At 42.5% G+C, this 12976-nt stretch overlaps 1 protein-coding gene across 1 annotated transcript in view; it reads left to right on the forward strand.

The window, feature by feature from the left end:
- Nucleotides 1-420: 420 nt before the first annotated feature.
- The window catches only part of CPXM2 (carboxypeptidase X, M14 family member 2), a 69488-nt gene continuing 56932 nt past the window's right edge, over nucleotides 421-12976 (forward strand). Inside the window, exons 1-2 of the mRNA XM_083506141.1 lie at nucleotides 421-1067; nucleotides 10176-10277. Coding sequence (XP_083362267.1) covers nucleotides 743-1067; nucleotides 10176-10277 — 427 coding nt within the window. The 5' untranslated portion in view covers nucleotides 421-742. The remainder of the gene's footprint in view (nucleotides 1068-10175; nucleotides 10278-12976) is intronic.

Genomic DNA, 12976 nt, shown 5'->3' on the forward strand with positions numbered 1-12976 from the left:
CTGTTGATGGTCTGCACCTGTTTTTTATCAAGAGCTGGAGGAGTAGAAGGAATTTTCACAAGCATGTTTTCCTTTCTGTTCCATAGAATCTGAATGCAATCTTAATATTCTGTAAGGGGGAGCAGGAACCCCTAAACCACAGGAGAAAACATTTCCCTCTTCCAAGTTTTCATCCAAACACACCCCACTGCACATAGTCCTGGCAAGAGAATAGAGATACATTTTTTTGTACAGTGATTTTGAGAGCGAGGCTCATGGCCAGTTTTTCATTTCTTTGAATATACAGTATTTAGACTCTGTGTTAATATCAGTTCTCAAAACACAGCATCTTAGGTGCCAAGAGTTGGATCAAAGTTTTTAATTGCCTGGGGAACAGGGAGGAGCAGGAGGGAAGAGAAAGCCGAGAAAGGAGCAAAGATCTGTAAAGGATTCACAGAGTCCAACACCTGCCAAATGCCAGCTCTCTCTTCTCCCGTATGTCTGCATGTGTGTCTGGCTGGCTGGGGAGCCCCGACGATCACATGGACCTCAGGCAACCACCTCCCTCCCTCTGATTCCAGTCCTCACTCCCACTTCATTACTTGCAACTTTTGCAAACTACTCCAAAGCTGAAGTGCTTATCCCAGACTCTGCTCTTGATTCTGGGGTTTGCTAACTGCCAAGATCTGTTTTTCCCTCTCTGCTGATCCTACATTGGATATTCACAGAGGAGCTTTCTACTGCAAAAAAGCAAAAATTAATAATGACCTCCTTTGTCGAGAAAGCTTCTTTTGCTCAGCTCTGCCTCGCGCTGTGTGCTTTTGATCTGACACTGCTTGGGGATATAACCTGGGCTCTACCTATGGAAGAGCAGGATTACTATCTGCAGGAAATCATCAACAGGGATCATTATTATTCCTTTCCAGATCCTGAAGAGGAGTATTCGCCTTTCACAGAACAGCCAAGGGAGGAAGAAACCGAGCCCCCTTTGGAGACAGAAGAACCCCAAAGATTCAAGCTGGACAAGAAGGAGTTAAAAATGAAGAAAGCCAACAAAAAAGACAAATCCACTCTCGAGACCCCGCCAGGTAACTTTCCTCTTTCACTTCCGAAATTTTGAGATTCCAGATGGGTCTCAAAGGATTTCGCCCCCATAAGTTAATATCCGAAGCAGAAAAGCAGAAATAGTAACTGCACTGCTAATGACGTTAAACACCCTCGTACTAATCACAGCTGTTATACTAACAGAATTAGTGATCATGCTGGTCTGAAAGTCTAATTTTAACCCCTGCCTTCACTCTTTTGGGAAGACTGAAATTTGCTTCCACTTCCTTTTCTCTCTTGCTCTAAAGGTTTTCAGGAAAAGTTTTCTTGAAGTTACACATCTTGTGTGCATCTTTCTTTTTTGCTTAGTAAAATGGTCATGTTACCAGCAAGGGTAGAGATGGGCTGAATTTTGTTTGCAGGTTGCCCAGGTTCATATAGGGGTTCTGGGATTTGCTTCTAGGAAGTGTGAACTTCTGATTTCATAACAAAGCCCTCCCCGGCAAAAGCCAGATCTCAGTGGATATAAGCTAAAATCAATTTGTGATTTTTATTGTGAATCAGGACTTAGCATAACCCAGTGATTAAAGTCTGGGCCTTGGGGTCAGGACACTGGGGCTGCAGTCCTAACTGCACTTCCCTGTGAGTAAGCCATGCTGGATTCAACAGGACTGACTTCTAAGTAGACATGGTTATGATTGCAAATCTGACCTCAGCAAACACTACAATGATCATTATATTATTACAATTACTTTAATTATTTTATACCACATTATGTAACATAAATTGCTTATTATTCTTGCATCAACACTTTAAGTGTAGTAAGCTAAGGCAGCTGAAATATGGCCCAGAATATTGAAATATGGTCCAAACATTTGCCCAGAACTGCTCAAGGCATTTCATGGCTGAAAGAGAATTTGCACCTGGATTTGTTGCTTTAAAGGTCCGGATTTTGGGAACTGTATCAGTTGTGCCCTTTGTTTATTTGCATTCAAGACATAAGCACAGGTATCCCCCCCCCCCTCTTTTTAGGACCATAAAGTGTTTGAATGTTGCACAGGAAACATTAAGGACCTGTGCAGTTATGATATGGCTTTATGAGATAGAGGGATGTGCTCTGGGAGGAATATGCTGATACAGCATACTCTGCTAGGGAACCCTTGCACCTTAAAGATGTGTTTGCTTGCACCAGTCTCACTTCACTGAAATGTAGCAACATGACAACTGCCTTTCTGCATGTCTTTTGATATACGGGACTTTTAGATAGACCTTTGTGAGATTCCTCTATGCAGATTAATTACACAGCGTGCCTAGACAAACAACACTATTTTCCTAAGGGCAGGACAGCATAGGGCAGTACCAATAGGAGATAAAGGAACCTTAATTTACAGCTGTGAATCTGCCTGCAGGAACAACAGCCTGCCTATGTAAAATGGGATTTGAGAAAACAGATTGTGTACAGAAGATGAAAATTGAACTGGCTAGCGTTAAAGCCACCTTTTGTCTTCAGTTCGGCAGAACTAAAGGCATGTGGGATTAATTAGGTGTTTGTAGCAAGCAATCAGCTGGGTCTGCACTGGAATGAAGCAAAGCTGACGGACAGGAATTAGGAACATGTGATGTGCCCTTTGGCTGAGCAGCTGGTACCAATCAGTAGTTCCTTTGAATCAGAGTAGGGCTAAAATTCATTGCAGTCTGGATGCTACGAACACTTATACACACGTTAAGCAAACTAATGGGGATAGAAGTTCCAATGCAGCTGTTTCAAACACTGTGCTAGATAGCTTGCCTTCCATTTCCATTGTTTTAAATCAGTTGCATTGGACCAATTCTAAGTTTCACTTAACTACAATGCATAATATGAATTGACAGAACTATTCTTCACCTTCCCACCAATGACACATCATGGATCACATCATATTTGAAGTGATAAATGCCATACAGCCCCTGCTTCACACACTTCCTATAGTGCCTTCCTCATATTTATACCCTATAATTCACTTCTGGGAATTATACAGATGCAGATACTATAGCAGCCAATGGATTGACCTGGGAAGTTTCAGCTCAGATATTCTCGCTACCATGAACTAAGTAGGTGTCCTTCACTAATTGTGTATGTTTCAGCTTCAACACTCCATGATTTATACAGGATGCATGGAGAATCATTTGGTCCATAAGCAGGCAATCTTATTACAGCACCAGCAATTGATGGCTTCAGATAGGTGTAGGTAGGTAGAGGTAGGAGTAGGAGTAGGGGTGTGTGTGTGTGTGTGTGTGTGTGTGTGTGTGTGAGAGAGAGAGAGAGAGAGAGAGAGAGAGAGAGACCAGATAGACAAGGAATACACACATTGGCAAGACCTGTAGTCTGTATATATCAGGTCTTCTTAACCACACATTGCATATGTAGTGCAGAGGTTGAAAGATAGGTTACCTACTAAATTCAGGGTAGATGAAAAATCTACCATGGGGGGTGTGTGTGCCTGGAACCCTGGCCCTGACCACAACTCAGCTGGCAGCAAGAAAGGTCCCCAAGTGGCAGACAACATCTTTCTCAACCACAACAAAGCAGGCCAGTGCCCAAGTGGCAAGCCAGTGTTGCTACTATCAAAGCAAGGGTAGGTAGCAGGTCAGTAAGTAAAGAGAGAATGATGAATGCTGTGTTGCTATGGCTTTGACAGGTTTGCCACAACCACTTTCCCAAGCCAGGATGTCTTGTGAGAGGCTGCAGAACTTCTGGTGACATGCTCTGCAACAGTGGTTCCCAAACTCCAACCCCATAGACCACCTGAAAATTGTTGAGGGTCCTGGAAGGGCACTTAATTATTTTTCTGCTCATTGCAGCAACTGTGCTAAATGTCTGACTTGCAATTGTTTTTTTTTCTTTTTATTTATTTTTATCCCCCTCCCTGCTCCATCTTTCTGGCCTCCTCCTACCCATTAGTGGTCTATCCTGCTCACTTTGTAGGTTCTTTGACTAATGGAGCAGCTGACATGCCTGCTGCTCCCACTGTTTTTCACAGACATGCTGTGGACAACCTGAGTGAAGCTCAAGGACCACTGGTGATCCATGCTAGCTCAGCTGGTTAGAGAGTGTAGTGCTGAAAATGCCAAGGTTGCAGGTTTGATCCCCATATTCCTGCTTTGCAGGGGAATGAACTAGATGATTCTCATGGTCATCTACAATTCTATGTCCTACAGGGGAAATAGGGCCAGTACTGGCAAGTACTGTGGTGGGAGAAGCCCTATGGGAATTGGGGTGAGTCAGGGTGTACACAGCCCACTCTCTTCACTGCATCCTGAAAGGAGACTTTCTGGTTCACAGTAGCTGTGTGCGCACATTATATACCATAGCTCAGGCTTCCTCAAACTTGGTACTCCAGATGTTTTGAGACTAGAGTTCCCATCATCCCTGACCACTGGTCCTGCTAGCTAGGGATTATGAGAGTTGTAGGCCAAAAACATCTGGAGGGCCGAGTTTGAGGAAGCCTGCCATAGCTGCATGCATCATAAATCTATAGGCAGTACAATATAGGATTTGAATATGAGGAGCTTGTGACGTATGTGCTTCAGTGGGTGCATGACACTTTTTGCAAACATGCACAGGATAAGCATTTAGTTGGTGGACCCCCTCCACCAACTGTTTCTGATTCCTGTATAAATCAAGTATAAATCAGGTAGCTGCAAGTAGGACTGCGATAATACATGTGAAGCTGCCTTCGCCAACCTGATGGCCCCCAGAAGTTTTGGACTACAACTCCCATCATCAGCAGTCAGGACATCTGGGCTAGCTGAGGCTGCTAGGAATTGTAGTCCAAAACATCTGGAGGGCACCAGGTTGGTGAAGGCTGATGCAAGACATTAAAGAAAGGCTAAGCATTATTTTTCAAATAAATAAATCCTTGTTGCACCAGACGAGAAGTAGCCAACAAAATTGTATTCCCTCCACCCCTAATATAAAGATTTTATTGGCAGGGAAAGATTGCATAGAAAGGCTTTTAGGATGAGAACTATGTTTTCCATCTAAGTAAATCTAGGATAAAAATATCTTGCTGGAGTTGCCAGATGTAATTTATTTAAGGGAACATTCCTTATTCTGAAATGCCTCCATGCCAAACGTCTCTTCTCCATAGCGTTCCTGTGAAACACAAGCCTTTCAAACTGCATTATGTTTCTAATTTCTGAAATCTTGATGTGCCAAACCAACAAATCCTGACTGTTCTGCATTTTGTATATACGTCAGGAAAAGTTCCTTAGGAATGTATTCATCTTTAAGATGGTTCTGAAAGTGCTTACCTAGTTTTGTGCTCGTTTCCATGAGTATCAACATGTGCCTCCATTTCTGAGGATGAATGCTGAGGATGAAATGTACATTTTTAAGCATTTCAGTGATTGCTTGGAATAGGAACACACAAGTTATGCAGTCACCTCCCCTCCAACTAGTGCAGATATTCCACCTCATACCTATCTTGGATTCTGGTCTGCAACGCTTTGTAACTAGACTTTGAAACAGACCCACAATACACTGAGTTACCCCATCTTGCTACATTATCTGCTCAATCACTCCTCTGCCTTGCAATGCAAAGCAATTATTTTCAGGGCTATCCCAGGACATTTTGCTGGCTGAGTGGGAGCAGCAAATGGTGCCCCCTTCCTGGTCCAAGTCATGTTGGGTAGCATCCAAGGCTGGTCAAATTATGTTATTTCCTCAGGCAGGAAATCCTGCAAGCACCTCCCCCCACTCCGCCACCTCAAAGGAAAAACATATCATTGATAACAATGGTTTCATGACACCCAAAATCTGCTGTCTGAGGCAGCTACCTCCTTATGCCTAAAGGTAAGGCTGACCTTGATAACACTGCATACAAGGCAAGCATTTTTGTCAATTTAACCTCTCACTGCTCGCACAGCTATAACTTTTTTCTTTTGACAAAACTGGATGTTTCCCCAAGCACGATACCCTCTAAAACGTCTTGAATCAAATTTGGCTGTTTTCTGAAGCACTGAGTCAGGTTCTGAACTGAATCTTGTGGTTGGTGTACACTGTCAGTATTTTCTGCTGCTGTGGTACTCTTTTGCTTTGCTGAATGAGTGTGCGTGTGTGCGTGCGTGCGCACGCACGCACACACTGTTCTTTTACTTCCTCTCTCTTCCCCACCTTGCTTTGAACTAAAGTGTCTGGCTCTGAATCAGGGCTTCCTCCTGCATCTTTTCTTGTCTCACTTTCTTCCTTTTCAGGCTTGCTCAGTGAGAACAGCTGCAGCCATACAGCAAGTGGGGATCTCTTTTCCCTTTCTTGTCTCTCGCTATCTCCCTGCTGCATGTTGTGTGTGCGGTTGGTAGCAGCAGTGCTTTCGAGCATAAACCTCAGCACTACAAACCTACATGATGGCAATCTAGGATTGCTGCAGTGGAAAGTATTAGCAGGGAGGCAATAAGACTTTCTAACTTTCCTAATATGGTACAAATGACTAAAGAGAGGGACTCCATTCAGAGGAGAGAGCTTAAACTATACATAAGCTCATTTATGCTCATTTAAGCTCATTCCAGCCCTGTGGGGGGAAATGGGGGAAGGGGAGCTGACGATGTTCTTCAAAAAGAATTTCAATTGGTTCACATGTGATACAAAAACCACAGGAAACTCAAAAACTGATTGCAAATGCGTTTCCCTGCATGATAATTAATTTTTAAGTCTTTTACACACAAGCTGCAGCAGAAAGTGAGAGGCTCCAAAGAGCCTCTACTGAAAGTTGGGCGGAGAGGTGTGACGAAAGTTCACATTCTCAAATTTTTGACTCAGAATTTGAAAGGGGGACAAAAAGAGGGGTGGTTTCAGGGAGAACAAAATAAGACTAAGAGTTCGTGGACTTACAAGTGGCAAAATGGCATATTGCAGACTTCCCTTCTTTTTTGCCACTGTTATTATCAGCTGCATATTCTAGTGGCATGTGTGAAATCAGTATAAATTATTTTAATACAGTGGTACCTCGGGTTACAGACGCTTCAGGTTACAGTCTCCGCTAACCCAGAAATAGTATCTCAGGTTAAGAACTTTGCTTCAGGATGAGAACAGAAATCGTGGTGCGGCGGCAGGAGGCCCCATTATCTAAAGTGGTACCTCAGGTTAAGAACAGTTTCACGTTAAGAAAGGACCTCCAGAATGAATTAAGTTCTTAACCTGAGGTACCACTGTAGTGGGCAGTCAAGAGGATCCAAATAAATGGTCCTTGATTGAATCTCCACATTTGTTTCTTATTCAATTAAAATATTTATATCCTGGCGTTCCAACCTGTCATCAGGATGCCTAATATGGCTAAGAACTTGGGATTGATAGACCCATTAAAATCAGGCCCATCCTATTTCTTGGTTACAGGACGAAGTCTGTCCTGACCTGCTTAGATGCAGATTGTTTATGAAAAGTCCTTTTAAAAATACCCGGAAACACACTTAAAACACAAGCACACCTTTAAAAGTACTTAAGAGGTGGTGCAAGGGTTGTGAGCTGCCTTTGTTCACTTCCAGGTCTTCCCCTTTAAAACAGTTGAAATAGTGTATCCAATTGCCCAAAACTTGTGGGGCTAGCGCTCCTTGCCGCTGTATGTATTTAAAGTACATGAAGAAAGATCCCATGAGAATGATGGGATTTGGAGATGTTCTATCCCTTCCCAGGGGAATTATACGAAAAAATGGCTAGCTTCTGGAGCAGACATAGCCTGCACGGCGGAGTGGAGCCATTACACCAGCTATCAAACACATGGGTTGTTGTTGCTTATTAGGAGGAAGCAGTCCTTTCTTTTCCTAAAAAAAATGTTTAGGGGAACTCTCATTTTCCTACTCATATTGAAATAATGCCCCTCAATGATGCCAAACTTAGATTCACAAAATGTTTAGGGGTGTGTGTACCCCTGCGACCCCCCCCAAAAGGACTGGGAGGAAGAGAGACAAGGCATCAGGGACGTCTGCATGGGGCAAGTGGCAACTGGGAAGCCAACATGGGACTGCCACTTCTGCACTGGGACTGCCATGCTTTCTTCTGTACAATTGCCCCTTGTAGCAATAGAATGCTACCATGTTCTATGAGCACCTATTTCAAAGGTGTTAAAGGGGGGGGGGGGATTGGCAGGGGAGCAGTGTGCTATCTTCTGATCACCTGATAAAAATACACCAAACTGTGGATTCTGAAGCTGACCACTGATCTCATCTGGGTCAAGATCTATCTTGACTGGATCTGATGAGTCTGCTCTGGAATCCAAGTACGGTGGAGTCCTCCTCCCTACAAGGAACATAATTTAAAAACAAAAATATCAAGATCAATGGGATTTACTCCCAGCTAAGTGTTTACAAGCCAAAACCTCCTTGAGATCACTAGATGTGAATCATATGCCTGTTCTGAAACTCTGTATTAGGTCGTAAGAACTTAAAAAGGACCCAAACTAGATAAGGCCAAGGGCTCATCTCATCTAGCATTTGGTTCTCAGTCTCCAAACAAATGCTTATAGGAAACTCACAAGCAGCTCATGAGCACAATTGCACTCTCCCAAATATAGTCAAGCTCCAATACTTTGGTGAAGGCCAGGATCTAAATTTGCACCTTAATTTGTCTATGGATAATGCATAACATGTGAAAGACACTGCCTCTTTGTTTTCTGCCCCTGATGGAATTTAAACCAATTCACTGGTTGTGTCTGGAAGATAAAATAGGAAGCCTGCCATGTTCCTTTACTTGCCAGTGATGGAAGAGTGTTTCCAGCTCACAGCTTGTTCCACTCTTACAGCCTTTATTAATGCTACTCCCCGAGACTCAAGTAGTCGGTACCTTCATATTAAGATTTACAGCATACTTATGGGAATTTGGGTCATGAACTTCTGCAGGAAATTGTCTGCTCTCTATGAGTCATGTCATGAGTACCAAAATATCAGGCAATGCCTACAAAAACATACTGTAGGTCACAATCAACCCATTGGTCTGTAGGGCTCTTAACTTTGCATCCTCACTGATACAGATAGACTTGAAGTCTGGAAACTGAGGTTGTCACTGTTAAGAATCCTGATTTCATACAGGAACCAGGTTCTGACATCTGTTGGTAAAACTCTGCCACATAAGTTAAGCAATTGCACACCACTTTGATTTTCAAGGAGAAACAATTAAGTGTGTGTTTCTTAAATCTTCAGCTGAAAGTAGACTTAAAATGCTTGACTTGGGCTAGATTGTGCACTGTGCCATTAATCTGTCTATGTAGATGTTTAGACTACTGGTTGGAGAAACTGTGCATGCTTCCCAGGGAGCAAGTCCTATTGCAATCTGTGAAATTCACTTCCAAATAAACACACACAGGATTGCACTGCATGCCCCATGGGAATTCATAAGACACATCTCACTTTTTTCGGAATTTTTTCAAATATTAAGAACTTAGCAAACAGCTTTAAACTGAGTCAGAACATTGGTCCATCTAGCAGAGTATACTTTATACTGACCAGCAGTAGCTCTCTAGTGTTTCCAATAGGAATGGGGGAGAAATTCCATTAAGATTGCTTCAAAAGGCAAACTCACCAAATTCACACTTTTCAGAAAAAAATATACAAATCACCCTTCAGACTTCTCTGAATTTTGCAGCCCAGTTTGACAGCCAAGAAACGGGTACGAAAATGCAAAAACAACCTACAGATATGAATTATATGAGGGTGAAGTACTTTGCAGGAAATGTCTATATTAGGCAAATCTGCATACAAAAAAATATGTTTGTTAGGATAAATCTACAATGCTCACAATTTGTGAACAGGTTTAAAGTTTTTCTTACAACCAAGTGGTATATGAATTTTATGAAATAGTAAATAAATATGCATGAATTTTCAAGAGGATATTCCCGCCCAAATAAATATGTGTGGAGAACTGAATTTAAGAGGAGAAAATGAGAAGCCTGTAACTGACAGGCCCATCTAACCCTACATGCAAGGGAGCAATGGCCCTTTCCCCCCAAGTCATCTGATTTTGGGGGCCTTTGAAAAAGGCACCGGAACAATTTTTTGCTGTTGGCAGAAAGAGGAAGGGATTAAAATATGGGGGTCCCCCTTCATTTAGTGGATTTTGTCTTTTATGTTTCAATAGTCTATATTTGGGGGAAACAATACACCATATTTTTCTTTTCTCCTTACAGTTAAAAATGGGAACAAGAAAGGTGAGAAAAACAAGAAAAGCAACGAAAGGACACCAGATGGAGACTATGAAAGACGAAGCACTTATGAGGAGAGCTGGGAAAGTAAGCTTGAATCCTCTCAGATGGCATCTTACTTTTTCATTCTTTGGTGAACAATTTTGTGAGAGAAATAACAAGGTGAAATGGTACCTCCTAAAGAGAGCCTAGCTCATTACTAAGCACTCGTCAGTTCCAGATGTGTGTTCTGGAACCTTCTTATTAGCTGCTGACTAAAACTACAGGCTCGAAACCTGCAGCTTTTGCTGTTGTGTTTACTTTTAATTTACACCTCAGGCCATGTTGATCAGTCTTGGGAGGGATGGGAAACTTCTTTCAGCCCGAAAGCCACATTCCCTTCTGGCAACCTTCCAAAAGCCACATGGAAGTGGTGGGGAGAGCCAAGATGTTAAAGTGGGTGGAGGGGGGGGGGAGCACTCACCCAGCCCTCTCCATTTCACATCCAGACAAGCAACATGAATTATCAGAATTCAAGGACACATTCCAGCCAGGCAAAAAAAAAAGGGGGGGTAGAGCTAGTGAGGGTTGTGGCCTGGGGAAATGGTGAAGGTGGTCTAGGGAGAGTTCTGTGGGTCAGGTAAAGAGGGGTGGAGATCCACATTTAACCCTTGAGACCGAGTTTGCCCACAGTTTTTCCCCATTGAACTCACAGAAAGGGAAAGGGTGGATGAATAAACTGCCTAGTTATTAGCAACAGTCCTCATTCCTGTGAGAGATTTTGTTCAACAAAACTAGTTTTCCACGAATATAGTAAAGGTACTTTACTGTTTCTGAAACAGTAGTAGGACTGAATGTTATCTCCATTGGTCAGCATGGGACAGATGTAGGTGGTAGCTTTCTGAACTGAACCACTTCATTCAGCAAAGGGAAGGCATAATATTTTTGAATGATTAAATGAAAAAATTACCTGCTTGTAATAATCCAGCATATCAGGGAGATTATTGTAAGGGAAGATCATATTTTTGACTGGATTAAAAGAAGCACGCTGCAGGTAGTGAACTGCCACACAACAGAGAATAACTTTCTTCCCAAAGCGCTTATTTATTATCAGCAGGGAGGTTCTTTTTATGATGGGAGGGCATTCAAAAATATGGTCCTTCTTGCTGTAGGAAGGAGTCAGGATCAAAATTACCTCAGTCTCGCACCTCACTCTGCATTATGCACAGAATGGCCCCCAGAAACTAGACAAACTTAAAAAAATAATTCAAGTTGTACTTTACATGACACTTGACATGTATTTTTTCACATTCTCCTTAGACTCCTGTAGAAAATTTGCAGAAGCACTTCTGCAGCAGTAAAGTTTACTTTTGCATTAAGCAGTTCCATCAAATCTATAGAGTCTTCAAAATAAATGCCACTAGCCCACCCCACAATATAGAGTTGAACTATCTCAAAAGGTAAATTCCAATGGATGTTGTATAACCCTAGGAAAAAATATTATTTAAGTGCCATAGAACAGATAAAAATGAATCATGAAGAAATGATAGGCCACACCAGACCAATTTCAAACTATTCTCCAGAGATTTACACCGTACTGAGCAAACACTACACACTTGTGGGCTTCTGAACATTTCCTGGTTGGTTCCCCCTAGGGAGCTGTGCAAAGTTCATCTTTACACAATTGTACATCTGCAGTAAAAATAGGATGAAAAAACACCCCCCATATGCCATAGTATTTAAGTGCATGCTTAGTACAATGCAATCTTATGTAAGTTTATTCAGAAATAAGGCTAATGAACTCCATGGGACTTACTTGCATGTATGTGTGTGGGATTGCAACCATTATCTTAAATATAGGTCAGCCTCAGTTGTATCAATATACTTAGACCTACACTTATGTATTTTGATGCTTTTGAATCTCATCAGGAAATGATTAGGAATTATTGGAAGTATTGCTAGGAGGCTGAACCTAAACATTTACACTATTATGAATATTGTAATTGTGGCTAGCAGCCAGTACTTTTTTCTGTCCGTTTTTTTGGGGGGGGAAGGAGGAGGGGGGCTCTTGGATCCTGTCAGAGCATCGTGCCTCCTTCCCAAAACTGGGCAAATGCTTCCCAGGCTTGGGGAAGGAGGTGCAAGCCTGTTTTCTGGCAGCACGTTGAACAGCATGACCCTGTGGTGGGTATAGGCATGCACAGGTGTTGGGTTACCACTCCATCATCCCTGACCAGTGGCTATGCTGGCCAAGGCTGATGGGAAATGGAGTCCAACAACACCTGGAGGCCCACATGTTTTCCAACCCTGGTTTAATCCTCACCTCAATTTAGGTCGGGTCATACAAACCCAAAAATTCTTAGCGCCTTTGTTTAGGAAGGAGCTTCCTTGGTTAACTTGGGATGCATGGCTCCCTAGAGCTTGAATGGCTGCTTGGTTATGTTCCTTCTAGTATCCAGGACAATTTTGAAGGATCATTTGAAACAGATGTTAAGGCTCGTTTGTTTGGCAATAGTGAAAGCGAAATCAAATCTGAATGGTTTGCATTTGTTCCACTCTAGCCAAAACACCATCACTGTTTATGTTTAAAAATCTGGCAAGAGATTCAAATTATTGCATCCACATGGAAACCAATAAATCAATCAATAATACAGACTTAAAAATAGCCAAACATATTTTGACAGTCAGACGTCAAATTCTGAAACATGCTTCCATTTGTCACACTTCCCGGGACTATGGAGGGGGGGGGAGGACACGCTGCCCCATCCATCACCTAGGGGACCAAGGGCCACAGAGAAGTGGTATCT

Source organism: Podarcis liolepis (assembly GCF_965112155.1).
Source record: "Podarcis liolepis genome assembly, chromosome: 5".
NCBI lineage: Eukaryota > Metazoa > Chordata > Lepidosauria > Squamata > Lacertidae > Podarcis > Podarcis liolepis.